Source organism: Exophiala oligosperma (assembly GCF_000835515.1).
Source record: "Exophiala oligosperma strain CBS 72588 unplaced genomic scaffold supercont1.9, whole genome shotgun sequence".
NCBI lineage: Eukaryota > Fungi > Ascomycota > Eurotiomycetes > Chaetothyriales > Herpotrichiellaceae > Exophiala > Exophiala oligosperma.
This window is the reverse complement of record NW_015622826.1, coordinates 1,009,776-1,036,843: the sequence shown is the minus strand read 5'-3', so window position 1 is coordinate 1,036,843 and position 27,068 is coordinate 1,009,776. Positions and strand designations below refer to the sequence as shown.

The 27,068-nt window shown below is 51.9% G+C and overlaps 8 protein-coding genes across 8 annotated transcripts; 4 read left to right on the top strand and 4 right to left on the bottom strand.

Moving 5' to 3' along the window:
* Positions 1 to 84: 84 nt before the first annotated feature.
* PV06_08952 (uncharacterized protein) lies at positions 85 to 5,965 on the bottom strand. The gene is made up of 4 exons (XM_016410344.1): positions 4,813 to 5,965; positions 4,356 to 4,760; positions 868 to 4,064; positions 85 to 812 (listed from the first exon to the last, which is right to left on the bottom strand). Exons 1-4 carry the CDS (start codon positions 5,443 to 5,445, stop codon positions 686 to 688), a joined length of 4,362 nt encoding a protein of 1,453 aa, XP_016259366.1. The 5' UTR covers positions 5,446 to 5,965; the 3' UTR covers positions 85 to 685.
* A 1,397-nt stretch (positions 5,966 to 7,362) lies between these two features.
* Positions 7,363 to 8,695, bottom strand: PV06_08951 (uncharacterized protein). Its single transcript, XM_016410343.1, has 2 exons — positions 8,655 to 8,695; positions 7,363 to 8,594 (listed from the first exon to the last, which is right to left on the bottom strand). The coding sequence occupies exon 2, from the start codon at positions 8,539 to 8,541 to the stop codon at positions 7,600 to 7,602; it is 942 nt and encodes a 313-aa protein (XP_016259365.1). The 5' UTR covers positions 8,542 to 8,594; positions 8,655 to 8,695; the 3' UTR covers positions 7,363 to 7,599.
* A 625-nt stretch (positions 8,696 to 9,320) lies between these two features.
* Positions 9,321 to 10,547, top strand: PV06_08950 (uncharacterized protein). The gene is made up of 2 exons (XM_016410342.1): positions 9,321 to 10,116; positions 10,205 to 10,547. The coding sequence occupies exons 1-2, from the start codon at positions 9,538 to 9,540 to the stop codon at positions 10,286 to 10,288; spliced, it is 663 nt and encodes a 220-aa protein (XP_016259364.1). The 5' UTR covers positions 9,321 to 9,537; the 3' UTR covers positions 10,289 to 10,547.
* Positions 10,548 to 12,664: 2,117 nt separating this feature from the next.
* PV06_08949 (uncharacterized protein) lies at positions 12,665 to 15,316 on the top strand. The gene is made up of 2 exons (XM_016410341.1): positions 12,665 to 14,591; positions 14,645 to 15,316. Exons 1-2 carry the CDS (start codon positions 12,867 to 12,869, stop codon positions 14,897 to 14,899), a joined length of 1,980 nt encoding a protein of 659 aa, XP_016259363.1. The 5' UTR covers positions 12,665 to 12,866; the 3' UTR covers positions 14,900 to 15,316.
* Positions 15,317 to 15,991: 675 nt separating this feature from the next.
* PV06_08947 (uncharacterized protein) lies at positions 15,992 to 21,863 on the top strand. Its single transcript, XM_016410339.1, has 2 exons — positions 15,992 to 21,447; positions 21,500 to 21,863. The coding sequence occupies exon 1, from the start codon at positions 16,170 to 16,172 to the stop codon at positions 16,923 to 16,925; it is 756 nt and encodes a 251-aa protein (XP_016259361.1). The 5' UTR covers positions 15,992 to 16,169; the 3' UTR covers positions 16,926 to 21,447; positions 21,500 to 21,863.
* On the bottom strand, positions 17,590 to 21,466 carry PV06_08948 (uncharacterized protein). Its single transcript, XM_016410340.1, has one exon. It carries the CDS (start codon positions 21,457 to 21,459, stop codon positions 18,070 to 18,072), a length of 3,390 nt encoding a protein of 1,129 aa, XP_016259362.1. The 5' UTR covers positions 21,460 to 21,466; the 3' UTR covers positions 17,590 to 18,069.
* Positions 21,864 to 21,995: 132 nt separating the features above from the next.
* PV06_08946 (uncharacterized protein) lies at positions 21,996 to 23,863 on the top strand. The gene has a single exon (XM_016410338.1). The coding sequence runs from the start codon at positions 23,327 to 23,329 to the stop codon at positions 23,744 to 23,746; it is 420 nt and encodes a 139-aa protein (XP_016259360.1). The 5' UTR covers positions 21,996 to 23,326; the 3' UTR covers positions 23,747 to 23,863.
* On the bottom strand, positions 23,709 to 25,501 carry PV06_08945 (uncharacterized protein). The gene is made up of 3 exons (XM_016410337.1): positions 24,929 to 25,501; positions 24,657 to 24,872; positions 23,709 to 24,600 (listed from the first exon to the last, which is right to left on the bottom strand). Exons 1-3 carry the CDS (start codon positions 25,067 to 25,069, stop codon positions 24,229 to 24,231), a joined length of 729 nt encoding a protein of 242 aa, XP_016259359.1. The 5' UTR covers positions 25,070 to 25,501; the 3' UTR covers positions 23,709 to 24,228.
* Positions 25,502 to 27,068: the final 1,567 nt, after the last annotated feature.

The following is a 27,068-nucleotide window of genomic DNA, read 5'->3' as shown; positions in this document are numbered from 1 at the left end:
TCCCCAAACGTTCTTCAAGAGTCCGATGGAATTGTACCATTCATGGAAAGTTCAAGAAAGTCCTCGAGAAAAGCAAAAAAAGAATTAAAGAAGAAAGTCTTTGAAATTCTGACAATGTACAGTACTAAAGAATCGTCGCCCTCACCAAGATTGCTTGCTCGACCCTGTAGCGTGGCTGTGGCTCTCACACCACCCAACCTCTCTATCGCGCTCCTCTCCGGTGGTCGTCTCCCTCTCTCTCTTCTCTCGCGCTCTGAATTAACCCCGACAAGCCTTGGAATGGGACTTCAAAAGACCTAAATAATCATGGAAAACATGGCGAGCCATAATCAGGTTCTTTCTCCCATCGAATCCGCTCCCTTCACTTTTGTGTACTACTAAGACACAACGCCGAAAAAAAAGTAACTCCACCCAGCCAGTAGATGAAGGCGCAATGTATTTGCTGACTAAAACACATTCTCTCTATCGCTTTCGAGTGCAGTCGATGGTCTCTCATTGAAGTATTCTCAATGGTAAGGAAATTTTGTTCAAGAGCCCAACCAATCCGCTGTGCTGTAAATGCTAAAACATGGTGGCTCACGCCGGGTATCAATGCACATCTGCTCAACCTCCCCACAAGCGGCCGTCAGTCAAGTATTAGTGTTCGAATGGTATTCTGTTATACACATGGATCATCCTAAAGGATTTACTCCGGTTTGCCCGGTGATCTTGGTCGTTCTCCATCGACATTCGGCTGTGCTTTTTGTGTGGGGGGAGAGGCAGGGTTTGACGGCGGTGAGCCTGGTGCCTCGTTCTCAAGACCTGCAAGCGCACTACATGAACTCGTCAGTATTTAGTCATATTGAGCTCGAGGGATCTGGGTCTTACCTGAAAGCATTTGTGCTCGACTCATCCTTCTTCTCTTTACCGGCCGGAGGTGTGCCAGTACGGCTACTGTTAGCACTATCGTCTCCACGGGCCAACAAGCCTCCAGGTCCAAGACCGCGTCGGCCGCTGTTGGTACGTCCGCCCAGCAGGCTGGGCGGTCCAAGTGTGCCAGCACCAGTGTTGCTGGGATTGCGGGCATTGCGGTTACCAAGTCTCCGGAGGTCGTCGGTGCCAACGCGATTCGACGTGTCGGGAGGTGGCATCTGTCCTCCGTAGCCACTGAAGCTTCGGACATCGCCACGACCCATGGCAAGTCTACCTCCACCACCACGTCCACCTTGCTGAGCAAGTCTCTGAAGTTCAGCTTCTCGGGCCTTTCGTTCAGCCTCTTCGTGGATCTCGGTAATGGTCTTAGGACCTTTGTCGTCCTCTTTCGACACCCAACCCTTGGATCGGAGATCGACCACATCCATGAGCATGAACCGAAGACGACTGGGTAGATCTGGTATGGCAATCATGTGGTTGATGCGGTCGAAGTAGACATCCATTCGACCCTTGCCCTTGCTTTCTGGATCATCGAGCTGCTTTCCGACCGTTCGCAGCAGACTCGTCAGACTTTCAATCTCAGCCTCCTCAGGGGTGCCTTCGTAGTCGACCAGTTTCTTCACGCATTCGTGCATAATGCGCTCGGTCAACATCTGGAGCTTGAACAATTCACCAATGAACTTGACTAGACCAAGACCCCGTCTCTTGGCAGCTGCGGCGATGTAGTATTCATCGGACAGCATGACGGCTTCCTGGTTCTCGCCCTCTTTTGCGCTAGGTAAGTTGATCTTCCATCCTCGTTCGAATTCCTCTTGACACCGATTGAGAAGATATTTTCGGAAAAGATTGCCGCCTGTAACCACATTGCCAAGCTTATCCTTGATGCCCTCATCTCTAATGTCTGGACTCATGCTTTCCAACATTCTACGACAGAAAGCAGCGTACATTGGCGCCCAGTGAGCTTCATCGGTTGCTTTTTCGAAAGTGAGCTGGATGACTTGACGTAGGGTACGACCATCCGTCTCATGCTTAGATTGTGCAGCAATATCCAAGATTTGATCGGCAATCCTGTCGAATTTCTCGGGAGTCATCTTGTTGAGTGCTGCCTTGACCTTGCGCTGCACCACATCGGGCTCCATCAAGCCATCGCCACCAGGAGCTGGGCCGGCGCCTGCAGCACCTTGACCGATACTGCGCGGTTTCCATCCGGTTGAAGATGTTTCCAGAGCAGTGATGCTCATGCCTGCGGTCAAAGGCATTGACTTGTTTTCTTCCTGGGCATGCTTAGCATTTTGCTTACCACGCTTGCTCTCGGCACGAGAGCCACCTCGACTGGCTCCACCAACGCGAGGAGAACCCGGAATGGGGCCAAGCGGACCGCTGGAGGGAGTGCGACCCATGGCAGGGGCCATCTGGCCAGGTCGACCAAACTGAGCGAACGGATTGCTGGCCATTGCTCCACTTCTAAGAGCCGCATTGGAAGCCGCAAATCGCTGCTCAGAAGTCGTACCGGGGGGCAGACTTGGACGAGCACCTCCGAAGCTGCCCATGGGACCACCAAAGTTGCTCATCGCGGCCGGCCCACGGGACGAGGGGTTGCGACCACCCATGCCCGAAGGAGTTCTTGCAGACGCACCTGGTCGGGAGGAAGTGTCGCCGTCACCCAGTGCATCCCTGATACGAGTGTCCCAGTCCAAAGTTGGCTTCTCTTTGAAGATAGACTGGAATTGCAATAGGAATTCCTTGTCGTATTTGAACTTTCGGTCAGCAGGAGCACTTGCGTTGAGGGCGGGGTTTGGCGACGCAATCTCAGAGGGATATTGGACTTTTGACAGATCCGCAAGCTTCTGGGCTGATTGAAGAGCTTTCAATGTCGCACTTGGCTCAGGTGGCTCGACAGGCTTCTTCGTGTCGAGAGTGAGCTCTGCGGCCTTGCCACGCTTCGCTGGAGCCTTTGCAGTAGGAGGAGGCATGGAAACATCCGAAACCGGGGTAGCTGTGCCGCTTTCAGCAGGAGTATGCGCAGCAGGGCTTTCAGTAGAAGCTGGAGTGCCGAAGGGGTTGGCCTTGAGTTCTGCAAACATCTTCTTGCTCGCATCGTCGGTGGCTGTTCCGGACGACTTCTCTTTCTCTCGGGCGAGCTCTTCCTCTTCGGCCTTGCGCTCCATTTCTTTCATGTTGGCCTCATAAGCCGCAGCATCTTCTTCTTCCTTCTTTCGCTTTGCTTCTACTTCGGCTGCCTTCTTCTTTTTGTACTCCTCTTCACGGCGAGCTTCTTCCGCTTCTAATGCTGCCATCTCGGCTTCAATTGCATCAAAGTCGATCTCGTCCTCGTCTGGTTTGGCAGGCACTGCAGGTTCATCTTTATGCTTCTCGTCTGCCTTCTCAGCTTCGGCCGTCTCTGTCGGCTTTTCAACTGTATCGTTCGTAGCGCCCTTATCGGAATCTTTTGCCTTGGTCTCGGCTGGGGACGCTTCCTGCTCAGGAACATCGGAGGTGTCTTTGCCCGTCTGCGCAGACGGCGCAGACTCCTTAGCCTCAAGCTTGTTCTTTGCCTCATCCTCTGCAATTTTCTTCGCGATGGCCTCCTGCATTGACTTCCTGGCTTCCTCAGCCGTCTTCACACTCGCACTATCGGTGCGATTATGGGTGTTGTCGGCAGCACTCGCCGTCCGAGGAGGAGGCGTGGGCGCTGTCTGTGAAGCAGCAGCGGACATTGCTGTGGCGCTCGCAGGAGACGCAGGTGGCTTATTGAAAGAAACAACCTCACCAGCAGTATTCTTGATCTGGATGGCGGCACTTTTCTTGGGGGGAATAGTATAGGCGGGTTTCTGGCCAGATACACTGGGGGTACGTGCGGTTTGCGCAGGTCCAGAAGGACCAGGAGTGTGAGGAGCTTGGCCTACACTTGAACCAGGTCGATCAGGAGCAGACATCTGTGATGACTGCCTGGACATCGAAGGTGGCCCGCCTTGATTGCTGTAGGCAGCTTGCATGTTTGGCGGATATGCATTTTGTTGAAACGGGGGTCGGGGAGACTGCGGTGGCATGTATTGGGGAGGGTATTGTCCCTGCATACCTGCTTGTCCATGAAACTGTTGCTGATAATGCATCTCGATGCTTGGATCAGCTCGGGTTGGAAGCCCAAAGCCCTGTGCTCTTGCAGTCAGAAAATGTTCAAAATTACCACTTTCGGGAGAAAGGTCGGGATAAGAAAGACAACTAGGGGGAGGTGCAGCAACGGGAAGATTCGCAAGATCGGGGCGATAGTGGTCCGAGGCGGGATCTCTGCTGAAAAGGGGTCCTTCCTCAAGTCCACCCCTACCAGAACCTCTGCCGCGGCCACCTTGACGACCACCGCGGCCTCGGCCTCTTGTAGGTCTGCCACCTCTCTCTCTCGAGGGTTCATCACGGGAAGAAACTTGCGACGGGTGGTGCTTTACATATTGGGGTCCCATGTAATATCCATTGGGTTGTCCGGGCATTCCCTGCATACCGCCGACCATGTGCATCTGATTCATATTCGGCGTCCCAGGGGTGGCATTGACGAGGGCAGGGCTTCGGGTGCCCATGGCGGGAGAGCCTTGGAAGGGCATCTGTTGGCCTCGACCAGCGTACTGGCCTTGCATGGCGCGACCATTTGGTGGCTGGCGGAACGACTGATGAGGCGAGTATTGCATCGGCTGCTGGTATGGAGGGTTGAAATTCTTGTTTCCTCTGCCTCCTTGGAAGTTGCCACCCCGGTTAGGAGCGGATGGCATACCAGCATCACTATGAACCGACTGCGAGGAGCCTCGTCGCATGTGTTCCTGCTGAAGACCAAACTGTGGGTGAGCTCGAGGCATCATCTAATTATGTCAGCGACCGGTATAATCAATATTTCTTCTTGCGTCTACTTACCTGATCCCCTGAGTCTCGCGGCACAACTGGCATATCCCCAAAAGTATAACCGTTACTAGAGCCGGTGATGGATGTGGGGGGACGACCTCCAACGAGGTGGGAGGGCTGAGGAATTGGAGATGGCGAGTTCGAAGCAGCACTGTCTCTTGGATTCAGTTGGCTCACACCCAAGTTTGATGTGTTCTGATGAGCAAGAGACGGCGTTCCCATTGCGGGAGAACTGGAGGGATTGCCGAACGAGCCAAAGGTGACACCGGGTTTGGTTTGAGGGCCGGTCGGTACAGTACCGTTGGGTGGAAAAGCGCTGGCACCGGCGGGGGTGACAGTCGTTGAAGTTTTGCGTGTGTGGTCAGGCAGTGATACGTTGCCGTTGACCGAGGGAATCGCGGGTATGGTGGGATTTCTTCCGTTTACAGATTCGCTATGACCGTGTGCTGGCGGAGCACCTCCAACTGCTGCAGACATCTTGTTGGGCTCCGATGCATTTGGTTTTGCGGAAGAAGGGTTGGTGGCGGATGGAAGCGAGGTTCGGCCTTGTGAAGCCAAATTCGATCCGTTCGCAAGGTTTGGGGTTTGAGCAGACGAAACAGGTCTCGATCGACTGGTGGAGGACTGCCTAGGCGTGCTAGTCATCAGATTCGATGATGATGCCGTCGGAGGAAACGCAGTGAATGCGGCGAGGTTGACTTGAGAGGCTGAAACGAAGTGGATGACAAACGCAGCCTTTTTCGCTGGAAATGTCGTCCGAGCCTGCGGTTTGATCAAAGGAACAGGATTATTCTCTGGATCTCGGCTTGCGACCACGACGCGGCGACTGTCTCGAGTGAACGGAAGCCGCTCTGTGTGCTGGTGGTTGGAGGGAGAGGAGATTTGATCCTGAGATCAGTTGTTTTTTTTTGGTTTGGGACAAAAAAAACCCGTGAGAGGAGATTCAGCGCAGGCAGATTCCGATGAATGAGATCGGAGCTCTGACTGTGGCGAATATCGACGAGATAAACTCCGCTATGAAGGGAGATGGGGGCACGACAACAAAGATGTCGACGGTGCCAGATGAACCTCTTCGCGATGGAAAGAGGCGCAAGGGGTGTGTTGTTGTAAAGGGTTGGGTGGAGGGAAAAACCGCTGATGGGAGGAAGGAGCAAAAAAAGTCATAAGGGGAAAGAACGACGGTCTTGGCTTCGGGGGAATCAAACAGCGTGACTTGCTGGCTGCGCTAAGAATTATTTACTTCCCTGCATTTATTACTGGCACAAAGGCAGCAAATGCGCCGCTTGAGAAACTCGCTCACTCGTCACTCTTTCGTAACCGGTGAATGCTCCTTAATATTCTTTGGTAGTCCCATTTCTTCACTTCCTGTTACCTGTTAATGTTTCTTATTTGGTACGTTTCTCTAGGCTTCCTCTGACTTTGCCCTTCACTCTATTTACCGTGCGCAGTTCACACAGTGACAATAAACTCCCGGCACGGAGTCTGCCCGACGCATCTACCTGAGTCAACTGCTCACCATCTCTAGGTACCCTCACAACTTCTTGTCAAGACGCTTGCGAGACTACCCAGATGTTTCTCTCGAGTCTGATTTCACTCAGCATACCACAATACTAGTCAACTTTGCCATTGTTCCGTCTCCCAGTTTCGGATCTCGAAGTCAAGTCTGCGCGTCCACTTCCCGTTAGTTCCTTACAGAGTGTTATAACTCATTTTATCCGTATATCTTTATGGAGTAGATTTGTTCTCCATCTAACAATCATCCCTATGCCGTACTTGCCGTACTGCCTGACGTCGTATGAACTGGCAGTTTGCGCTGCACGATGCAGCCACTTTAAAATCGCACCCCCCAATTTGCTGTACGTCTTTCAAATGTCAAAACACGGGCCAACTACGTCTAGACTTCGCGTCACTTCTCTTGCCTCTTCACCCAGGTACTTACGAGTGACTCGGTTTGCGACTTGTCCTCTTTCAAAGGGGGTTTCTTGATGATTGTTTCCTTTCGGAACGCGCCACTGCCCATGAGCATCATGTCCCATCTCGTTATCTTGCAAACAGATCTGTTCTCGGTCACGAAATGCAATTTAACGCCTAATTCCGGGTTCAACTCTCGGATCCTTGTCTCTCATCAAGGGTTTCCGTTCGGCTATTCTTCTAGCGATTTGCCTCTTTTCCACAGTAGCCTGGCTCCATCTTCGGTCATCAGCAATCGGATGGCTAGTTCTTAAATTTTTTAAATAGTGCTGAGGAGCCCCCGGGTTCATAGCCCGTTGGAACGCCCCGAAGACCAGCTTCAAGACGTCCCTCGGACGCGTACTTATTGGACCAATTCTTGCATCTCATCGCCATCCTTCGTATTACGTGCATCGTCAACCTAGTACAGTGCATGTAGTACGAGTCGTTGTGACTCACTCTTGCTTGCAGAAACACAAGACTTGGAAGGCAGTCAGCGCGCAGCATTGTGACGCTTGTGCTCTCAATGGCTCGGCACGGGCATTTCGGGTTGGCTCTCGCCGTGTTATATCGAGTGAGACATCTCGAATAAGCACAAAGGTCTTGTATTGCCTATCATCCGTGAGTCATGAAGACTTTGTGAAGAAATGTAGGATACCATCGGAGCACCACGGTCGCATATCTGTGCAGTGTGTCCTTTCGCCTTTTGATCACTTCCAACCGACTTTTGTGTCATGTCATGACTGTCGTTACTAATAAATACTATGCATAATTTAGGCCGCCATGTCCAACGCCGCGCTCAAGAATGGTGACAAGAAAGCAGATACTGTCCTGAAACCCGGCAGAAAATCAAGCTCGTGCGCTCCGTTTACCCTTTTTCGCATTCTTCTGAAATGCTTCCTCCGGTGGCTCGTCCATTCCTTTGCGTTTGCCTTTCTTCGAACCGCCTCCATACTTGGCTTCTAGATCATCGAAGAAGTTCTGAGCTCGTGACTGTTGGCGCTGTTGTATGAGGGCTTGGAGAGCATCTGTATCGTCTGCTCCCTTCTTCGATTTCTTCTTCGCACCATCCTTCTTGCCGAACAACTTGTCTTCCAGTCCCAACTCGCGAGCGTACTCCCGAGCCTCTTGTGCTTCCTTTTTGGCGGCTGCCTTCCGACGTTGACGACTCTGCTTGCCCTCTTTAGTGTACGTGTCGTATGCCTGTACTTCGCCCTTGGAGATGGCCTCATCGATGATCTTCCTGAAGCGGTCTTCGTCCTCTAGGATCTCACTGCACATGACACTCTCAAAGACTGCGTCCATGTCACCTTCGCCCTCCTCATACGCGGCTAACACGGCGTTCCTCTCTTCTTCGCTGCCCTGGTATTCTCGCTTGACCTGCTCAATCAACTCACCGTTGACGACATTGGCGGATTGCTCGCGAAAGAAGTCTCCCCAGTTGAAGTCGTCATCTTCAATGTTGGCACTTTCTGCGGTATTGCCCGTGGCGTCGTACCGCTTGCGTCTCCGTTCATCAATAAGTATGGCATAGGCAAAGGCAATCTCTTGGAACTTTTTGTGAGCCGTGTCTCGATTTCCGGGTTGGGTTTTGTCGGGGTGGTGTTTCAGAGCCAGTTTGCGGTAAGCAGACTTGACCTCGTCGGGGGTTGCGGTTCGTGGGAGTTGGAGGACATCGTATGGATCAATGGTGGGAGGGTCTGAGACGGTGAGATCTTCTTCTACTGAACTTGTCTCGCTATGTTCGATGTCTTCGACGGGTTCAGGCTTGGACTTGGTTTTGCGAGGCATGGTGATGGTGGAGAGGAGCTTGTCGGAGATTGTGTCGAGTGATTATGAGAAGACTGTTTTGAAAGGTAGTGAGAAGACGGGGTGTTGAAAGGTAGTGAGAGTTATATGAGTACCTTGTAGTGAAAGTCAAGCGAGGTTGAACCGTTCAACGAGGATCATGGAACTTTTTCGCAATGTCAGAACGAGATGAGGCTAAAACGAAGACACGCGCCCGAGGCTTCATCAATACTGTACATACGCGTTTCCCCCACACCCGAAGCGCCAAGCTTTCTGGGTCCACTCGACTTTACATATGTATGTTTCCGAGCTTGCGATGGATCTGTTTCAACATGTGTTTAGGAGGTCCGAGCGTGATCGAGTCAAGAGAGCTATTTGGTTTACGAGATCCCAGAGTTGAGAGTAAGATGATTTGATGGCAACTCGAGGGAATACCGTTCTATCAAGTGCCATGACTCAACGTTGAGCGCAAAGTGAAAGCGTTCCCTCTCGCGGATATGAGCAGTCAACACCTCGTGCTCCTTTCCAAGTTTGAAGAGGGTTAACTTGAAAGCAGTACAAGTACACACAGACCATCACCAAGTCTTTCGACGGGGCCGAGTCCCTGAAGTGCTTGTGGCAACGACATCCGTCCCGTAATGCGGGATCCGAGCCATCCAAAAGACCCAAGACGAAGCCATCCAAGGGTCCTATACGAGTATTGACATCATCACCTGGTGCTTCCATCGCGCGCTGCATTTCATCACCACTTTTTAATGTTATCTGATAACTCGTATAGTTGCTCTCGATAATGAGTTGTGTCATTGCTGATACCTTTTCCTGCACCGCTGTAGACTAACTCTACAATCACAGTCTTTATGTCATATTCTCGTCACACGAAACCATTGATGTTGCAATACAAGCATATAACTCAGCACAGCAACTGTCCCAGGAGCCCTTGGGCCAAACTTGTACCGAACGCCCATAATACCTCATAAAGTCGACTCCATTCCTCGTTCAATGCGTGTCCCACCAACAATTCCTCCAACCATCTTTGAAACTTTCCCGCGTCCCTTACAGAAGCAGATCTCTTTCTCGGCCACAGGAACGACAACCTTCGCCCGTCACCGCCCGATCATGTCGACCTCGACATCACCCTCGTTCACCGAGTACAAAATCCAGTCATCCCTCCCGTCATCCCCTTCCAAGCTCTCGGACCGCCAGGCTCTCCTGACCGCCTCCGTCCTGGACCTCTTTGCGGGGTACCCCAGCAAGAGGAAACTGTCTTTGTGGACCGATGACGCCGTGTTCAGTGACAGCCTGACCATCGCCACAGGCCGCAAACAGTACGAGGCCCAGTGGTACGGCCTCAAGGCGAGCATGTCGGACATAGTGCAGGAGGAGGTCGCCATCAAGAACGTCGGCAACCCCATGGAACTGCACCTCAAGACAAAGTACAAGGTCAAGGCCGTCGGAAAGGAGCAAGTCATCGATTCCACGGTGCTCGTGCACATGACTGATGCCAGCGACGGTGCGAAAATAACAAAGGTCGAGGACAAGTGGGGTGGAACTCCGCCGCCGGACGGATTCTTCTCAAAGGTGCGTTTTGACACATTGCTTTGCGCCCAGCAAGAACATATGCCTGTGTGCTATTGTGTGCCTGACTGCTGACGCCTCGATGCGCTAGGCCATGAGGAATCTCAATTCTGTCACCGTACCGGGATTCGTGACGGTGCCCAAGTCGATTGAGGAGGAAGAGGGCACTGCTTGAACGGTTCATTCCCGCAGTCATGAATTCGCACAAAATGCTTGGTGGACCATGAGGACGAGTCGTATTAGTACGTTGTAGACTATTGACATATGAAAGATTATGACGCTCAAGAAGCATCACATTTGCATCACCCTGTGAGACCAAGTTCGGCGTTCACACAAGTCAATCTCACTTGACCTGGTGCATCCCTCGTAAGACCTGAATGATCAAGGATAGATTGGTGTCCATATCCTTGTCCAGCAACGACCCAACCACTGCTGTTCACAAGGTCAGTACACTTCGGCCGAGTTCAAAACCTGACCATATTCATGGACATGTTCGACTAAAGCGTCATGATTGAGCACTTTTCATTAGAACATCCGGGGTTCGTCAGCCATACCGTCCACGTACGAGCATGCGCATGGACCCGGACTGGCAGTGCCACGAACAACCCAATGGGAGCTTTATTATAATTCAGTCCAATAGCAAAAGTTGTATCCCTCAGCCAATAATGCTCGCACAGTCCGAACATTACTTCCCAACACCATGAAAGTTGGCAATTATCCTAGATGACCTTGGAACCTATACAAAGACGATGGAGAACAGTGAAAGAATCACTACCAATATACAAGTCTCCATGCTGGTTCCTTTGCTGATTGCATCGCTGCTGACTATGATGACTCCGTTGGCAGTAGTCTGAGCAGGTGGCTGTTGGGTTATTGTACTCGTGACAGGCCCCCACCCAGAAGTTACTGTACTAACAACACACTGATGGCAGTTGTCCGTTGTTGTAGTAATGATGACTGGAGTCGGATTAGGAGAGGTGCTAGTTATCACAACCGTCGTCGGGTTGGGATGCGTGGAGGTTGTCACCACATATATCGTGGTAGGATGGACTGTTGGAGTATAGATTGGATAGGTTCCATCGCACCATTGTCCTGCGGGACAACATGCTCCGTTGCCGTTTCTTTCCCAGTAGCAGACATTGGGGTATGGACAGCAAAGTTGCTCAAGAATACTGTTCCCGGCACAGTAGGGGTTCTGATTTGTGCCGCAACCGTTGTTGACTATTGTGGTTGAAGCGACTGCCAGTGAGAACTGTGTAGAGAGCAGCGTCGCAACAACACCGGCCAACCCGTAGAACAGCATTGCGTCTTTCGATAGGCTGTGCGACGAGTATTGACGAGGGTTAGTAGTGTTGGGCCAAAAAATGGGAAGGCTGGGGGTTTTGTAGCTTTCACAATGCGCTGCATATAGTACTTGGGTGTTCAGCCTCCATTTCTTCGATCAAGCCATTGACAGCGTTCCCGGGAACTATGGTCGAGCAGCTCAGGTGAAAGACGAATGAGATGCGAGACAGACCTCAGCGAGGCATGCCATGCTGACCCAAGGCCAATGAAGGAGCTAAGAGAGGGGTGTTTGGAGAGGGACGCAGGCGGGAGCTAGGGACTTCTCGAGGGCAGCTACGGAGTCTTGTTCTGCAAGGGAAATGCCATGATGACGGAAGATGACAAGCGCGCCTCGTTCGACGAGAAGAAGTAAAACAATAAGCGGTCGAGGCTACTGTGATACGTTCCCAGGTACCTACATGTCATGCCTCGAGGCAAGTAAGACCACCCTGGGTACCTTACCTGAGCATCAAGGTACGTGGCTTACTCTTACTTTGAGAGATGCTGGACACATTGGCGATCGTCAGGTGCGTGGCTGTGCGAGTAAATGAATACGTGTACCTGGCTCCAGAGGTGCTGTGCGCATGGTTATTCAAGGTACATAGATAGGTAGGAAGGTAGATAGGTACACTGACAAGTCCTCGTACAGCCCAAGTAAGCCCCGGAGGAGACGGAACGAGGGGCAGATAAAGTACAATAGGCGATAGCGATAATCGATAAGCCCTATCGACACCCTTCGACCGGCTATCGATACTTGTCCGGACTGTCCCTCTAAGTACCTGTAGTACGTACTCCGTACAAAAACAGTAGCAGCACAGCCCGCAGGACTGGAGCCGGCAACTGAACTGGACTCGTCCTGTACCCCGCCAATTCAAGGGAAAGTCAGGTACAAGTGAATCATTCGTACGTGTGTCTATTGACCTAAGGTACCTGGTATCCAAGGTAGTAACTACGGAGTATTCAATCCGCAATCCGAGAATGCGTCAACTTGACCATCTCAAAAGACACAGAATAAGTCCATGTGTACGGAGTATGTAATGCATCTTCTCATTCCTCTTTCTCTTAATCTGTCCTCACCCATGTCTAGTTGGTCTAGGCATTCTGGCTGTGCTGCGCCCGACTTGTCCAGTTTCAACCCCACACTCCCCCTAGTCACAGCAGCCAAGATGCAAATCCCATCGTCACAAGCCACTCGCCTCGCTATTCTACGCACTAATTCAAAGATACTCGAACTCAGGCTCGCGACCAACCCGCCGCTTGATCTACACAAACGTCCCGCAATGCTTCTTCTCTCGTGACACTTCTTCTCCTCACACGAGCACTCTGTTGCTACTTGTACCGTGGCCAGCTCTACCGAGTACCACCAGATCACTTTTGGGTCTGTCTGCCAACGATCGCAGTGGTTCTAGCCCTCGTCCGCCACCGCAGTCATGGACAGACCGCCTTCCAGATCACGAGCGCCTATGAGCCTTGAGGCTCTTATTGACGAAGAAAACAGAGAAGTCCTTGCTGCCATCGATCGCTCCAAACGATCCTCATCTCCTTTACCCAAAATTGCCCACGCTCGAACCGCAACTCCTCCACCTCCCATCCGAAGCATGCTCGACGTGGACGATCCTACACCAAGACATGGCTCGATCGCAGGCATAGGAGTTGGAATCACAAGCCCCAGGAAATCCTCTAGATTGGATCCCGCAGACCCTTCGACCTACACCTCACCTCACTCGAGTAAGCCCAACTCGCCCGTACTCACCAAAGCCGTACCCGTCAGCACGCGACAACGAGGTTCTTCAGATGCAGACAGACCGGTCGGCCTCCCCAAGATACAACCGGATGACAAACGGGATTTTGAGCAAAACTATCAATTTGACATAGCTTCTATACCTTCCAGCGCAGGAATACTGTCGAAGGCCGAAAGCAGGAGACCACGCGAGGGTTCGAGTCCATCAATGGCTGCTGCCATGTCCGGCGACTTCTCGAATTTATACGTGACCAAGCCGAAAGGAAGTGGCAAAGGCTCTACAAATCCTCACCACTCGAGATCTGCTTCCTCACCGACAACAAGCTCCAAATCAGATTTGTTCAATCCTCCCAGTCCCAGTGGACAGCTGCTGCTCGACCCTCGGAATTCTGCCGGGAGTCAAACCTCCCAGAAATCCGATAGCTTTTCAACAGTCAATGACGATTCGGAAGAACCATCTGGGCGAGTGCCACGGGACGGGATGAGCGAAGAAGACGCTGTCGAAAGCAGTGACGACGAAGAGGTCATGTCTCCCAGTAGCGACGAAGACGAGACGACTAGAGGTCGCTCAGAACGACGACCAAATTCGACCGAGGATCCGCAGACAATAGCTCAAGCGTTGAGCAAAGGAAAAGAGAAAGCATCAACTACAGCCCCGACCGTGAAGTCGCTCTTGGAGCCATCAATATCCGTCACCAGCCCCTCAGGAGAGAACATGCCTGAAAAGACGGAACCACAACCACTCAGTAATATTTCACAGCCACCTTCCATAGCATCTGTGGAGGACGAGGATGAAGACTGGGCTGCAATTCAAAAGGCCAAAAGGCTTGCCATCAATATCTCGCCAGTCGATTCCAGCGTTGCAAACCGCGATTGTCGTGTGATCCTCCGTGGTGACTGGCTTGGCTCTCAAAAGAAAGCGGAAGCCGGGCGTCGAACGAGCAGACTATTTCTTGTGTGCAGTGATCTCAGCGTCGAAGCAAGCTATGCCATGGAATGGGTTGTCGGCACGATGGTGCGTGACGGTGACACTATCCTCGCCATGTATGCCATCGAGGACGAGTCTGCTGGAAAGGCATCGGAGGAGCAAAGAGATGCACTTACCGCAGAGGGTGCTCGTGCGGGCCAGGAAACCGCAGATGTAATGGAAACACTTACGAGGCAAACGACACAGGGTGGTGGGACCAGTGCTGGCTTGAGCAATAAAAACAAGTATATCCCAGCTACCGAGGCGGAAAGCTTGACAGGGTCAGTCGATGCAAGGAAAACGTCAAAAAAACAAATGGAGCGTCTTAGAGCGATCGACTCGGTCATCGAAAATTTCCTCAAGCTCGTACGGAAGACGCCATTGGAAGTCCGGTGTACGGTCGAAGTGATCCATTGCAAGAGCCCAAAGCATTTGATCTTGGGAGCGGCAAGTTCAGCACTGAATGAATATGTGGCTTGTTTCATGCTGATATGTTTTAGATTGATGCGCTAGAACCGACCCTTTGTGTTGTAGGCACCCGTGGCCGCAGCTCTCTGAAAGGTGTACTCCTAGGCTCCTTCTCCAACTACCTGGTGACCAAGTCTTCTGTCCCCGTCATGGTCGCGCGTAGGAGATTGAAGAAACCACGGTCAGACGTCAAGATCAGCAGCACAAGAATTCGGCTCAGCAATAATCTTTCCGCTACCCATATTCCAACGAAGCGAAGGAGTTTGACACAAGCCAGAATCGATTGAGTGATTTCTTCGAGCAATAGATCGAGGTTCAAGTGACAATGGTTCCAAGGCATCAGATAAAAATTAAGGAGGCGATACAACAGGGAATTTGTCCGCCATCTGTACATTTGTTCCGATAAACATTGCCCTGTGGACCACTGTACAAATAGCCATTGGCGGTTCAATGATTGACATCCGAAGACCAAACAACGGATAGTGGGCGTGAAGATAAAAGGAATAACGAAAACATCTATGCCATGACAGATATGATATTTGAGATGAGACATCATTATGGAAAAGGCGAACGTAGCCAACGTGAGGGAGAGGTTGACTTATCAGGTGCAGCATTCTAAGAATTACAGGAGGAAGCGTAGCATTCGCGTGCATAAGATACCATACAATACTGATAGCTGGCTCATAACCCTTCCTCTAACAGCGAGTACAAAACTGACGATTCAGAATGAAACCTTGAAGGAAAGCCTGCATTGTTTCAAGTCTTGGAATTCTGCCTAGTTACAGTTTGTTGTTGTTGGCTTGGACTTCGAAAATCAATTGTCCATGTTTTTGTTCCCCTTCCGTCGCTGGTGATCAGTGGAATCATCTCGACAAAGACTCGAGCCCTTGCACAATGGTAGATCTAGGTCGGCGTAAGGGTAACAGTGTGTGTGTGTGTGTCTTGACAGGTTGTAGGCGGAACGAAACGCAAAGATTTCTCTTCATCTCTTAGAACGAAATTCATCCAACCTGGCTCGATACATGATGAAACTAGGAGTTTGAAGCTCTCGCCGATCACATATTCTACATACGACCGTACTAGGAATCTCACTACGGAACAGCGGCAATCATAACACGCCTCATGATGAATATTGGTGGTGTCGGCCTGTCTTCAGTTGGGGGTTGGAAGTGATATGAAAGGAAGAGGAAATTGAAGTTTGGGAATTTGTGATATACCATAATTTCGGCGATTCTGGCTGACGAAAAGATAGGCAGCCGTCCGAATCAGGCAAGTACATGGTACGATTTAGGCAAGTCGACTGATGTCATTGAATTCGGATCGCCGTCCGTCGGGGGATTCTTGGGCGCGCCGGAAACGTAGGAAAGTTAACCAAGTTACTACTCCGTATACTTGAGAAGCATTACTTGTGTCGAACCACTTCAAATCTTGCTTGAAGAACGAGTACCGGTGAGAGACAACAGACACTCTTTTGTTCGTTTGCATCACCCATACTCTTACCTACATAGTGTGTTCTCATTTCTCGATACACCAAAAACAACGACAACAACAACAACCATGTCAGCCAAAGTTCCCACCGACATCCATCTCTCCTACCTCTCACAGGCCCTCGACCTCGCACGAAAGTCACCTCCCAAACCCACGAATTTCCGGGTGGGCTGCGTGATTGTCTCATACCCTTCTGACGACAACGGCGGCTCGTCGACGACGACGGCGGCCGGCAAGGTCCTCTCGACGGGCTACACCCTCGAACTCCCGGGCAACACCCACGCGGAACAGTGCGCCCTCGCGAAACTCGCCCAGGCCCACGGCACGGACGAATCACACCTTCACGAACTCGACGTGCTTTCGGCCGCCGCCGCCGACGACGTCACCCTCTACACCACCCTCGAACCCTGCGGGCACCGACTCAGCGGGAACAAGGCGTGCGTGGAGCGCATCATCGAGACGAGGAAGGAGAAGGAGAAGAAGTCGGGCGGGGTCTCCGCCGGTGGTGGGATCCGCAAAGTCGTCTTTGGGGCCAGAGAACCCGGCACGTTCGTCAAGGACAGTAAAAGTCTCCAGAGGTTGGACGCCGAAGGTGTGCAGTGGGAGTACGTGCCGGGTCTCGAAGAGGAGATTTTGAGTGTGGCAATGGAGGGACACGATGATGCCAGTGACAACAAGAGTGAAAACGCGGCACCACAAACGGCGACGACGACATCGACGTCAAAAACAACAACCAAAAGCATCGACGATATATCACCCGAGGAGAGGAGACGACAGGAAGCTCTACCCAGAAACCCAAAGAAAAGGATGATGGAGACCGTTTGACGATTGAGCACCGCGGCGCTCGTCACTCGATGATCAAATAAAAATTCCATGAGGATTCGGCAGGCAGTGTGCCAAACATCCAAAAGATTGAAAAAAAGACACATCAACAGCCCACCACATCGGGGTGCTTGCGCAATGACGATTCTCCGCGACAAAAGGCATTCAAAAACTCGTGTACGACTCAACAAGTTGCCTCGAGGCTTTGACAAAGTGGCCAACTACGTACTAGTTTGTGCAGGGTCTTTTTTTCCCATCTTCTTCTTCCCTGCTGGAACGACCACCGATGCCTCCACAGCGACATCGACACAGGTTGGCCCTCCTCGACAGAGAGGCAACCCACGCGAGGGCAAAATGACCACCGATGTCATCGCCACGAGTCCAAGTGACACAAACCCGCAGACTCGACCCATCGAATGTACTCGAGCGCGCCATCACAAGGTGTCTTTGGCCTATCAGGACGGACTCACCTCTCTCGACGCACGCTTTACTTCAAATGTCGGGATCGTCGACATACACTCCTTCAATCAGCGTCCGCTACGGCTCGAACATGAAAACTTGACATGACCGCTAAAAGAACTGCCGCAACGACTTGTCATGTCACAGGATCAAAAAAAGAGGCACCACCCGAGAAGTACTAGGGTGGTCTACACGATCTTAGACAATCCGATGACCTTCTCAATACCTAGGTAGTTCCGGGACCTTCCCCGTACACTGCAGCTAGTTACGGCGTGAGGTGGTCCTGTATTTGAATTCAACCCTTCTTGTCTCTCTCCTCCGACAAGATTCCTCCTCATTCGTCCTGTTTTCCCTTCTGAAGCCGGCCGGTCTCTCTCTCTGTCTCTCTCTGTCTCTCTCTCTCTCGGGCCATGCTGATCTGTACCAGGCGTAGGTTTGTACTATACAAGAAACGCTCACCACAAATTCCAAAAAGAGCCAAGGGAAAAAAAAAACCAAACCCGCGCATACCTTGCAGCGTCATTAGGAACTCGCCGCTGTCATGCATGCTCTTTTGATGGCACGTTTCGCTCCCCATTTGTGAGAGAAACAAAGTAATGCTTGAAACCCCCAGAATGGAAAAATGCCCAAAGTCCGTAAGATAAGTATAAACGCAAAAAATCCACGAAAAAAACCAACAAACAAAAATTCATTCCTCGGCAGAGATACCCTGGCCTTTGGCCTTCATTAACGTCATTGATGATGGCGGTACGTCCGCCATGTTCGATCGTTCCAGGAGCACCGTCAACTGCTCCACGTCGCCCTCGGTCGCGGCTTTGGCCTGTGCCCTTCTACCGGGCCCGCCCACCGCCACCACGTTCGACAGGTCCGGTTTCGACTGCGGCAACGGCGGCCGGTCCGAGGCTTTTCGCTCTCTGATGATCTTCAGCAGCGCAGTGACTTCGTCCTCCAGGTCGTCCAGGTCCACCTTGTCCTTGGCCAGGGTCAACTTCTTGCGATACGTCTTCAACATGCGCGCCGCTTGCTCCGTCGCCATGCCCACACTGCCAAAGTCGGACGCCTGGCTCATGCTCTGCCTGCGACTCGCGGCGAAAGATTGTGACCGAAGTTCCGGGACCGAGGGAGGCCGCCGCAGTCGGCCGTTGTTCGGCTTCTGACGGCTCTTGGGCGTCCCCGGCATCGACAGGGGCACCGGGGGAGGAGAGTGCGAACGCTCGATCGCTCCTGATGCCTTCTCCCCTGTGGCTGCATCCTTGGCCAAGTCGAGCCTCGACCGTTGCTTTCTCGGTCGAGACGTAGTCCGAGCTGGCGGAGATGGGGAACGGCGTGGATCTGTGTGCTCGGGATTAGGTGACTTGGCCGGCGCAGGCACATTGACCGACTTCGTCGGGGTGTCTTCGACGTCTTCCATCGTAGTTGACAGAGCAAGCCTGGAAGTTTTACGTTTCAGCCGGACAGGAGACAGTGACCGGGGTGTCGTGGGCGAGGGAGCACCATTGGTCAATTCTGCGAGATCCATCTTTGTCAACACCTTTCTCAATGGCGGGAGAGATGCAGGAGTCAGCTTCGGTGCCATCTCGCCATCAGATTCGTCAGTGGATATCCCCAACCCAGGCGTGCGCGGGTCTTGCGCGTCCAGCGACAACGACAACGCTGCTCTGAAGATTCTCCATATCATTATCGTGCCATCCAAGCCCGTGCTTACGACAGTGCATTGGCGAGTGCCGTTGGCTTCCTGGACGGTTTGTCTCAGCAGGGCGATATCGCTGACTCCTTCTGTGTGCCCAGATTCTCGACCCAAAAGAGCCATGTTTTTCTCGTTGTACACGCGTATCGATTTGTCCATAGAACAATAACCGATCACAAGACGATGCGAACTGTCCGCGCTTTCGGGACTCGCGGAGCAGACCATAGAGTTAAGGAACACAGTGTCTTCGTTTTCCGCATCCCCGACCTTGAACGAGTCGTTCAAAGTTCCCGCCGAGATCTCAACCTGGGTCACACGGCGATCCATACTGGACACCAGCAACAGATCATCTGTGGAGATTGTCATCGACAGAGGTGACCCTTTCAGGGTCAACACTTTGGTGTTCAGATATACTGGTGTCTGAACGCCATCCTGGTCGCGCAGAACACGATCTCGGATGACAAGTGAGCGATCGGCTGAGCAGGACAACAACTTTCCCCCTTCTTGCACAAACAGGACTTGGTTGACCGACCCGACATGATCATCCATAGTTTGCAGCAATTCAAAACCATCCCCGGCGATTCGATACAGTTGCACCATCCGATCCCTGCTGCACGTCGCTATCAAGGATCCAGCGTCATGACTTGCGATGCTCGTGATTTCTGCACTGTGAGCCCGGATCATCTGCACTTCTTCCCACTCTGACACCTTGATCAATTTGAGTAAACCGAATCGATCTCCCACGACGAAGCTGTTGAAATCCTGTACGTATCGTACGCGAGTCAACTCGTTTTCACTGTCGTTCGAATCTGCACTGCTGTTATCGAGGTCGACAATCTCATGCTTTATGAGCGCCCCTTGAGAGCTCCAAAACTTGATGTCACCGTTCTTAGACCAGGTGAGGAAATCTCCCAGAGCACAACCGTCCGAAAGAGTCTGCACGCCCAGTACTATACTGTTGTGGGCAGCGAAAGTGGGTTGTGACTCATTGGAGTCGCCTGGTTCACAAGGCTGAATCTGCAAACTGCCGTCGCTGTCAAGTGTGATTATGTGCTCGGGCAAAGTGCCTACCGCCGTAACACTTTTCGCAGTTTGTTGGACCAGGCCGAGTGATCGTCGGATAGAAGAGAGTCGAGGGGGTTTACGTCGTAACATTCTGCTGGGCGAATCAACGCCGGACTTCATCAAAAGTTCAAAATCTTCCGACTGTAAGCCGTGAGATGTACCGAGGAGCAACCTCTTAGTGTCTGTCAAATAGGCAATGGAAGATATCGAGAAGTCGGTCTTCCTGAGAAGTCTCAATTCAAGCACCGTCTGAGAAGTATCCACCAGGCAAAGATGCCCGGTTTCGGTTCCCACGACTGCCAGACAACCATCAATGGCAGCCACGCAGGTGAAGGTTGAATCGACCATGGAACCCAACAGACAGTTCCGGCCTTGTAAAGGGGCCGGTCCCGAAGGCGCACCAGGGCTCGTGGCGTAAGCGTCCGATGCCCTAAAGAATCTGGGCTTTTTAGAGGGGGATTGTTTCGGTGTCTCCTTCGCTTGCCAGATCTTGATATGCCTTGTACCAACGGTTATCAGGCTGGTGCCGCACCAAGTCATGTCACAGACATTGGTCGTGCATTTGTTCGCCGAATGAAGGGTTAGTTGCCCCGTCTTGGAATTCAAAGACCACACAAATAAAAAGCCATCATTGAGGTTGCCCAAGGTTGCGAGAAACTTCATGTCGGCACTGAAGGCTATGCAGCGCACTCCATAGGTGTGGTCACTGACGACAGAGGTCGGTGTCTCGGTGGAGGCGTCTTCGGCGGTAGAAAAGAGGAGCACCCTAGGGTTGTAGCCAGATTCGCCGACCGCAAGCCATCGACCATCTTGGCTCAGGGCCACACATGACGCAGACTTGATCCTTTCTCTTGCCGTCCATGTCTGGGACCCGGACTCGTCCAGCCATTCTCTTCCAAATGAACCGCCTCCTGCAAAGTCATCCTGCCGCTTCCTGGGGGTAAATGTGGCCGTCCTCCTCTTCGAGGGTGTGGTGGCAGGGGAGCTGTCGTAGTGAGACGTAGGAGGATGTAGTGAGTGAGCCGTCGGTCGGGCTTTGAAGTATCGGTGGGAAGGAGTGGTGCCTGGTTCCAGCCTTGCGAGGACGGCGACGGCACCGGCGCAATAGGCATAGCTGCTCGTCGATGCGCAGCATGTGAGGCCATTTGGGCTATTCGTGGTGGTCCCAATGACTCGTTGCAACTGTAGGGTAATGTCTGACGATCGTGGTTTCCGATTGATTCCAGACGGTGTTTTGCCAACGACCGGTGACCCTGTGGGAGTCGCACGAAGGGAGGGTGTCTGGCTATTCAGGCGACTTCGGAGGCCGTATGGGTGAGCAGCCATGTTCGGTCGTCATAGGGCGGAAGTTCGCTGACTTGTATAGTTCGTGTCGCGGGAGTTCCAGGCAACTGCTTATGGGTGCTAGTCCAACTGCGACCTGCCGTCCTATCCTCCCGTGGTCGATTCTGGGGTGTGGTGTCTCGAGGATACGGAGAATGTGACAAAGTTTCACGCGTCGTCCACCATGTGTTCATGTAATGTTCCCACCCATTTTGCAACAGACAAAACTCCAGAACTACATTTCACGTCAATCCGTTGGCAAGAGGTCGATTTGTTTGCGAATCAGCAAGTTAGTTGTGGTGTTTATCGAGCTCTGTGCACCATGTTTACATTCCTCAATCAGAGATGCAACAGCCACATGAGGCTAGTGACCCAGAATCCAGGGACCGTGTGGCTGTGGCTGTGGCTGTGGCTGTGGCTGTGGCTGTGGCTGTGGCTGGAACAAGTGGCTTACTCATATCTTATGTTATATGTATGTCCCAGCGGGTAGATCAGAGAGTAAGGCGTGTTGACGAGGATCCTCCTTCACATCCATCACATCCATCACATAGCAGTACGAGCACAAGTATCATGTCCCATGTACCCTGTCCAAACCCCTCAAGTCTGCATGGTGACATGGACAAACCACCGTCGGATTCAGTCGCAGTCGCAGTCTCAGGAGCATGGTGTGCTTGTCTCGGAGTTTCACGGATCCCATCGTTGCATGATCAAAGGTGTTCTCTCAGCCATCGATGTTCTTCTGTCGCCCACAGTAACCCAAGTATCCTCGCCGTCAGAATCCTCTTTTGGTGTCTTGGGGTGTGATGTCACGGCTCTCTGCGGATTTGCCCAGGTTCCGAAGATCCAGGGATTTTGCCTGTAAGTGAGTGCCAGTGAAATCGAAGAGCATTGTTTCCATTTTTGTTCAAGTTGCAGACATGATGGGAGTGATAGACGACAGTCAAATTGACAATTGCTTGGATTTCCGGCTCTTGGAATGCAAATTCATCTTCTGAAGGAGAGGAATGGCCTCACAAAGCATCGACCACGAATGGACAACGCGAACGGAACGCCATGGGAAACAATCGGCATGATTGGTCCAATGAGATGATTCTCGGGGATGTTGATCATACTCAAGGGTGTTCAGACAATCTGTGGCCTCACTCCGGGGCATGAATTCGAGGTGTAATTTATGTCAGCCATGACCGGGATGACAAAACAACTGTCTGGAATCTCTTAACCAGCAGATCTCGAGAGCCGGTCGATTATGAAGAGCCAGACATGTGTCAGATCAGGACAAGTATGAAGAGTGAGACAGGCAGCAGACCAGCTATCTGAATGGCCAACACGGACGAAGCTCGTTCAAAGTTCGTGCAGCGAGCATTGAAAGTCCGAGAGCTTGCAGTGTCGAAATCGCTTGTACTACCTACCTCTTGAGTGACATTTCGAGATAATCCTGGCCATCTCGAACAAGAAATCGCATTGCCGAAAGGGTCCGGGAGGGGGGAGGGCGCTTGGGCAAGAATATGTCACGGTAGGACAGCCAGAGCAAGCACAGGGTAAAGACGAATGTGAATGCAGGCTGACTGATCATGGCCCTGAAAGGACAGCCGGGGATCGAGCCATGCGAATTTCTGGTAGACGATTCGCCAGAAGCAAGAAGAAGAGGAGGGGGGGTTCTTTACTCAGTGTGGACCCTCTTTGCCTAATCTGCACCCTTACTCATGGAAGTTTGAAACGCGGTCTTTCTGAACCACGTGTCGTTCAGGGTTGCTTGGGTATGAATTGGGACGTCTCGGATACTACAACGGTGGTGACGACAGGTACATGCGACGACTTCACCCACAGCATCAGTCAGCGGATGAGGCTGCATTATTGAGCAGCTTATGTGATGACTTACTGTATTCGTCCACTTTTCTCTCCCGGAGAACATTCCAGAGACTCACCAAAGTGTCCCGGTAGGAGCAATAAACATTGCATTAGAGGCGAGTCCCCCCCTCCGTTGATCAAACGGTCGAATTTCAACCACAGCTTGCTCCCTCCTCTCCCATCCATGCCAAGATGTTGTACTGCTTATCACGCAGATTGGTCGATGGGGACTTGTACAGCAGGGTCAGTGAATGGGCCTGCACATCTCCAGTCAAGCGCAGTTCGGATCGCGGCAGTTGAGTGGCAAATATCACAACGGCGAGTTGGCAACTACAATCTTTCTGTTTTCAACAAGCGGTGGGAATGTTGGAGGGATTCACCGGAATGTTTTTTTTTGCAGAAGCACGATTCCACGGAGTTGAGACAGACTCCGGCAGTCTGATAATCTTGTAGTACAATTTCATGATTGCTTAAGTACGAATGCTCTCTTTTCGTAGGCAGGACTTGGTGAGATCTACCTAGATAGCGAGTATCTCTGCTGAGCCCCTTGTCTCAGTTATTTTTGCCTTCCAGTGCTCGGCCAGATCCATGGCTTTTCATTCTGCATAGGCCGACAACTCATCATCACAGTCATGAAACCTTTCAAACATACAACAGCACGCAGTACATTGTTGCTGGTCAATAAATCCTGGCACATCACACACACACACACATGTTCATCAAACGTGGGAACTTTCAAGGATAAGGTACCACTCCCACACACTCGATGCAGCTCATCCCTCCTTCGCTAAAAGTGCATAATCATAACATCACAATCATACCTGTGAAGGTTGGTATCTCGCCGCCTTTCTGATAAAACGCCAAAGATCAAAGTCAAAAACTTCCCAATCAAAAGTTCCAGTTTCGAATGAATCGCGTAGTGTTTTACAATGAATCTTCGAAGGAGTGCAATGCAAACTCGGAATTGACATCTGCGGCATTCTTGTCAACGTACGAGTCTGTGCCGTTGTAAAGAATGTCTGTTGATGAAAACGCGTCGAACTTGTCGAATTTGTCGGGCATCAACATGTCGCTGAAGGACTGATCCTGACACGAGCGGAGTGTGTTGAGCTCGGCGTTCAGCTGCGAGATGCGGCCAGTCAGGCGGCTCACTTCGTCGGCTTGCCGGGTATACGACTGGAGTAGATCTTGGTGCTTCTCATGGAGATCTTCCAGCTGTTGTTCTAGACCTTTGACGTGCTTCTCCTTGCGTTCTCTGAACGCTCTTTGGGATGCTCGATTTTGAGCACGTCTTCTCTGTGAAAGTAGTCAGTAAGGATGAATTTGTCATGATGCGTACAAGGCCAACCAACCAAGTGCATGTTTGGAATGGTGTCCTTTTCCTTCGCCGGAGCCGACGTACTTCCTCTGCGTCTTCGCCGTCGCTCGTTCTGGTCCAGGGAATCTGAGTTGCTGTAATCAACAGGCATTTGAGTTGTTTGTGTGGTCGAATAGTAATTCGATGATGCTGGGTACTGAAACATGTCATACTGCATAGAAGCAGAGTTGAACATCATCTGACTCATTTGCTGGAATACGTGAATCAATGGCAAGTTCGAGTCGACGGCCACAGGAAGCTACTTACGAGTGGCGAGTTGGGACTAGAGCCCTCAGAGGTACTATCGAAATACTGTCCGGCTGTAAAAATTGATTGATTCGGCGATTGCGACGGTGAGCTAGCAAAGCCAAAGTCCATGTTGATGTCTGTGTTGTACAGCGACGTCATTCAAGAATGTGACGGCGCTCAATGTCTTTATATCTTGAAATCAGGTCCAAGGCTGTGAGATCTGGTGAGTTGAGTAAGCGTCGAGTAAGTCAGAGTGGACAGGAATGCGTAGAGTATTTCAGCAGAGTCAGATTCCCGGGGCAAATCTCAAGATGGTAAGAGATTATCTACCCTACGAGTAGCTTCGTGAGGCTACCCTGGATCTGCCAACGCTAGCATTCAGGACGGGGTTTATTGTTCTGCCATTGTCACAGCCGTCACCACCAAGGCTCCAAGGGTTGCAGATGTCGGCCGTTGCGGGCGCAAGGATTGTTGACCGACGGGAAAATGAAGGGACCGCTCAGGTTCCACGTTGGAAAAGCCTCGCACCAAACTGTGTAGGGCAGTCGGAATTGCCTGTCCGATTGGCGCATTCTACGGCTGGCACGTCAATCAGCAAGCTTCGAGCCTCTAGTTGGAAAGGTAGAAGCACTGGCCCTACCTAGAGTCAGCACCAGAAGACCCGGAGGGACCACCGGAAAGAGACAGGTGCCGGGGAAAGACTTTGCGAATGAACGAGCATCACTGTAAGACTTTGGGACCTATCCGGGCCGCGTCTGGCAAGGTAATGCTCGAACATCCCGTATTCTCAACGCGGGGCCACTGCATGACACGGATCAAGATTGGTGACTGATTGGTGATGCAAGTTGTCGAGGCTCGGAACCTCTCAGGAGGGAAGAAATCCTGAGAAACCGCAGAGGGGACTGCAGTTTCCTGACCAGGAAGCTGCCCTAACCCTGTATGGGACTACGCACAGATCGATCGCTCTTTAGCTCAAGCTCAACCTCGGACAACCGCCGGCTGCCACCATCACTAAAAGAGTCCAACGTCCGGCTTGCTGAGTGAAGTGTCTCAAGGGAAGTATCTCTTGGGAGATGTGCCTGGTGACAGATCCCCCGCAAGATAATCAACTTGACCGTTGAGAACTCTCGACAAATATGCGAGCCCTCGTACGAAGATCCGGAGAGAGGGGCGAAGGGTCAATCCCACGGCCCTTGGTTGCACAGAACTTAGCACAACCCACGCGGAAAGGCGTCCCACCTCATTTACAACATGGTGACCAGGGGATCGTGCCTTGATCATGTAATACAATTTCTGCTGACCGATACGCCTTGGCAACACTATCGTCTCGCGAGATGCACCTGGGATCCATCAAAGACCCCCGTGTGCTCGGTGCCGAGTGGTCAGTTGCGATAAACTGTCTTCACATCCCGGACACTTTCCTCATGCGGCAGTTTGTGGCGTTTTTTAGTGCTGTGAGTCGACCAGGCATGTTGTTGGTACAATGATGAAGGTGTGGTCCATCGACATTCCAACCCGTGCCTCCGCGGTGTGACAGGGTGTCTCGTTCGTAGCCCGCTTGCACCCATACAGTAATGGGTATACTTAGACGTGATTTGCTCTTTGTGCCATCCTCAGGATCCTGGAAGCAATGTAATACGGCTCAGATCCAATGGGCGAGCACCGTGGGCGACATGCGTCTCTGGCGCCCGAGACCTTTGTGTACGGCCGTTCGATAGTCATGTGTCTGCTCTGTAGCCCAGTCATGAAGAGGCTGAGAAGTCGATCCAAAGACGTGCCAAGCAAGACACGTTCCTTTTGCAGTAAGCGTTTCGATAGAACTTCCCTTCTAGCTAATGAAAAGTGATGGTGATAGTCTAGGATGCTTCGTGCTTCGTGCTTCGTGCGAATGCTGGTCGGCGAGGCCCTGTGTTCTCCCAGAAGGGCAGTTACTTAGCGGGACTCCTACTACTCTTTTTCTTACTCGTGTCTATTGACTCGAAACACTACCCAACAGATATCCGGGATACTTCTATGGTAGTAGTGCGTTGCCGGCGCCCTGCAAGCTGCACCTCGGGCTTTTGGGTGAAACGTCGTTTTGGATCGGATCGTGCTGAGGCGAGCACTTATCTAGCCTCATGGTTCGCCTTACGCGTTACGTCGTGATGTGTTGGCAGGG

What these genes read in the sequence shown, in the direction of transcription:
- PV06_08952 (XM_016410344.1), bottom strand. Translation starts at nt 5,445, where the DNA reads ATGACTAGCACGCCTAGGCAGTCCTCCACCAGTCGATCGAGACCTGTT. An exon ending in CGCGAGACTCAGGGGATCAG is followed by an intron (nt 4,761 to 4,812) that starts GTAAGTAGACGC and finishes TGACATAATTAG; the next exon opens with ATGATGCCTCGAGCTCACCC. An exon ending in ATTACATGGGACCCCAATAT is followed by an intron (nt 4,065 to 4,355) that starts GTAAAGCACCAC and finishes GCAAGAGCACAG; the next exon opens with GGCTTTGGGCTTCCAACCCG.
- PV06_08951 (XM_016410343.1), bottom strand. Translation starts at nt 8,541, where the DNA reads ATGCCTCGCAAAACCAAGTCCAAGCCTGAACCCGTCGAAGACATCGAA.
- PV06_08950 (XM_016410342.1), top strand. Translation starts at nt 9,538, where the DNA reads ATGCGTGTCCCACCAACAATTCCTCCAACCATCTTTGAAACTTTCCCG. An exon ending in CGGACGGATTCTTCTCAAAG is followed by an intron (nt 10,117 to 10,204) that starts GTGCGTTTTGAC and finishes TCGATGCGCTAG; the next exon opens with GCCATGAGGAATCTCAATTC.
- PV06_08949 (XM_016410341.1), top strand. Translation starts at nt 12,867, where the DNA reads ATGGACAGACCGCCTTCCAGATCACGAGCGCCTATGAGCCTTGAGGCT. An exon ending in AGCATTTGATCTTGGGAGCG is followed by an intron (nt 14,592 to 14,644) that starts GCAAGTTCAGCA and finishes GATATGTTTTAG; the next exon opens with ATTGATGCGCTAGAACCGAC.
- PV06_08947 (XM_016410339.1), top strand. Translation starts at nt 16,170, where the DNA reads ATGTCAGCCAAAGTTCCCACCGACATCCATCTCTCCTACCTCTCACAG.
- PV06_08948 (XM_016410340.1), bottom strand. Translation starts at nt 21,459, where the DNA reads ATGGCTGCTCACCCATACGGCCTCCGAAGTCGCCTGAATAGCCAGACA.
- PV06_08946 (XM_016410338.1), top strand. Translation starts at nt 23,327, where the DNA reads ATGACTTACTGTATTCGTCCACTTTTCTCTCCCGGAGAACATTCCAGA.
- PV06_08945 (XM_016410337.1), bottom strand. Translation starts at nt 25,069, where the DNA reads ATGACGTCGCTGTACAACACAGACATCAACATGGACTTTGGCTTTGCT. An exon ending in CTAGTCCCAACTCGCCACTC is followed by an intron (nt 24,873 to 24,928) that starts GTAAGTAGCTTC and finishes CACGTATTCCAG; the next exon opens with CAAATGAGTCAGATGATGTT. An exon ending in CCATTCCAAACATGCACTTG is followed by an intron (nt 24,601 to 24,656) that starts GTTGGTTGGCCT and finishes CTACTTTCACAG; the next exon opens with AGAAGACGTGCTCAAAATCG.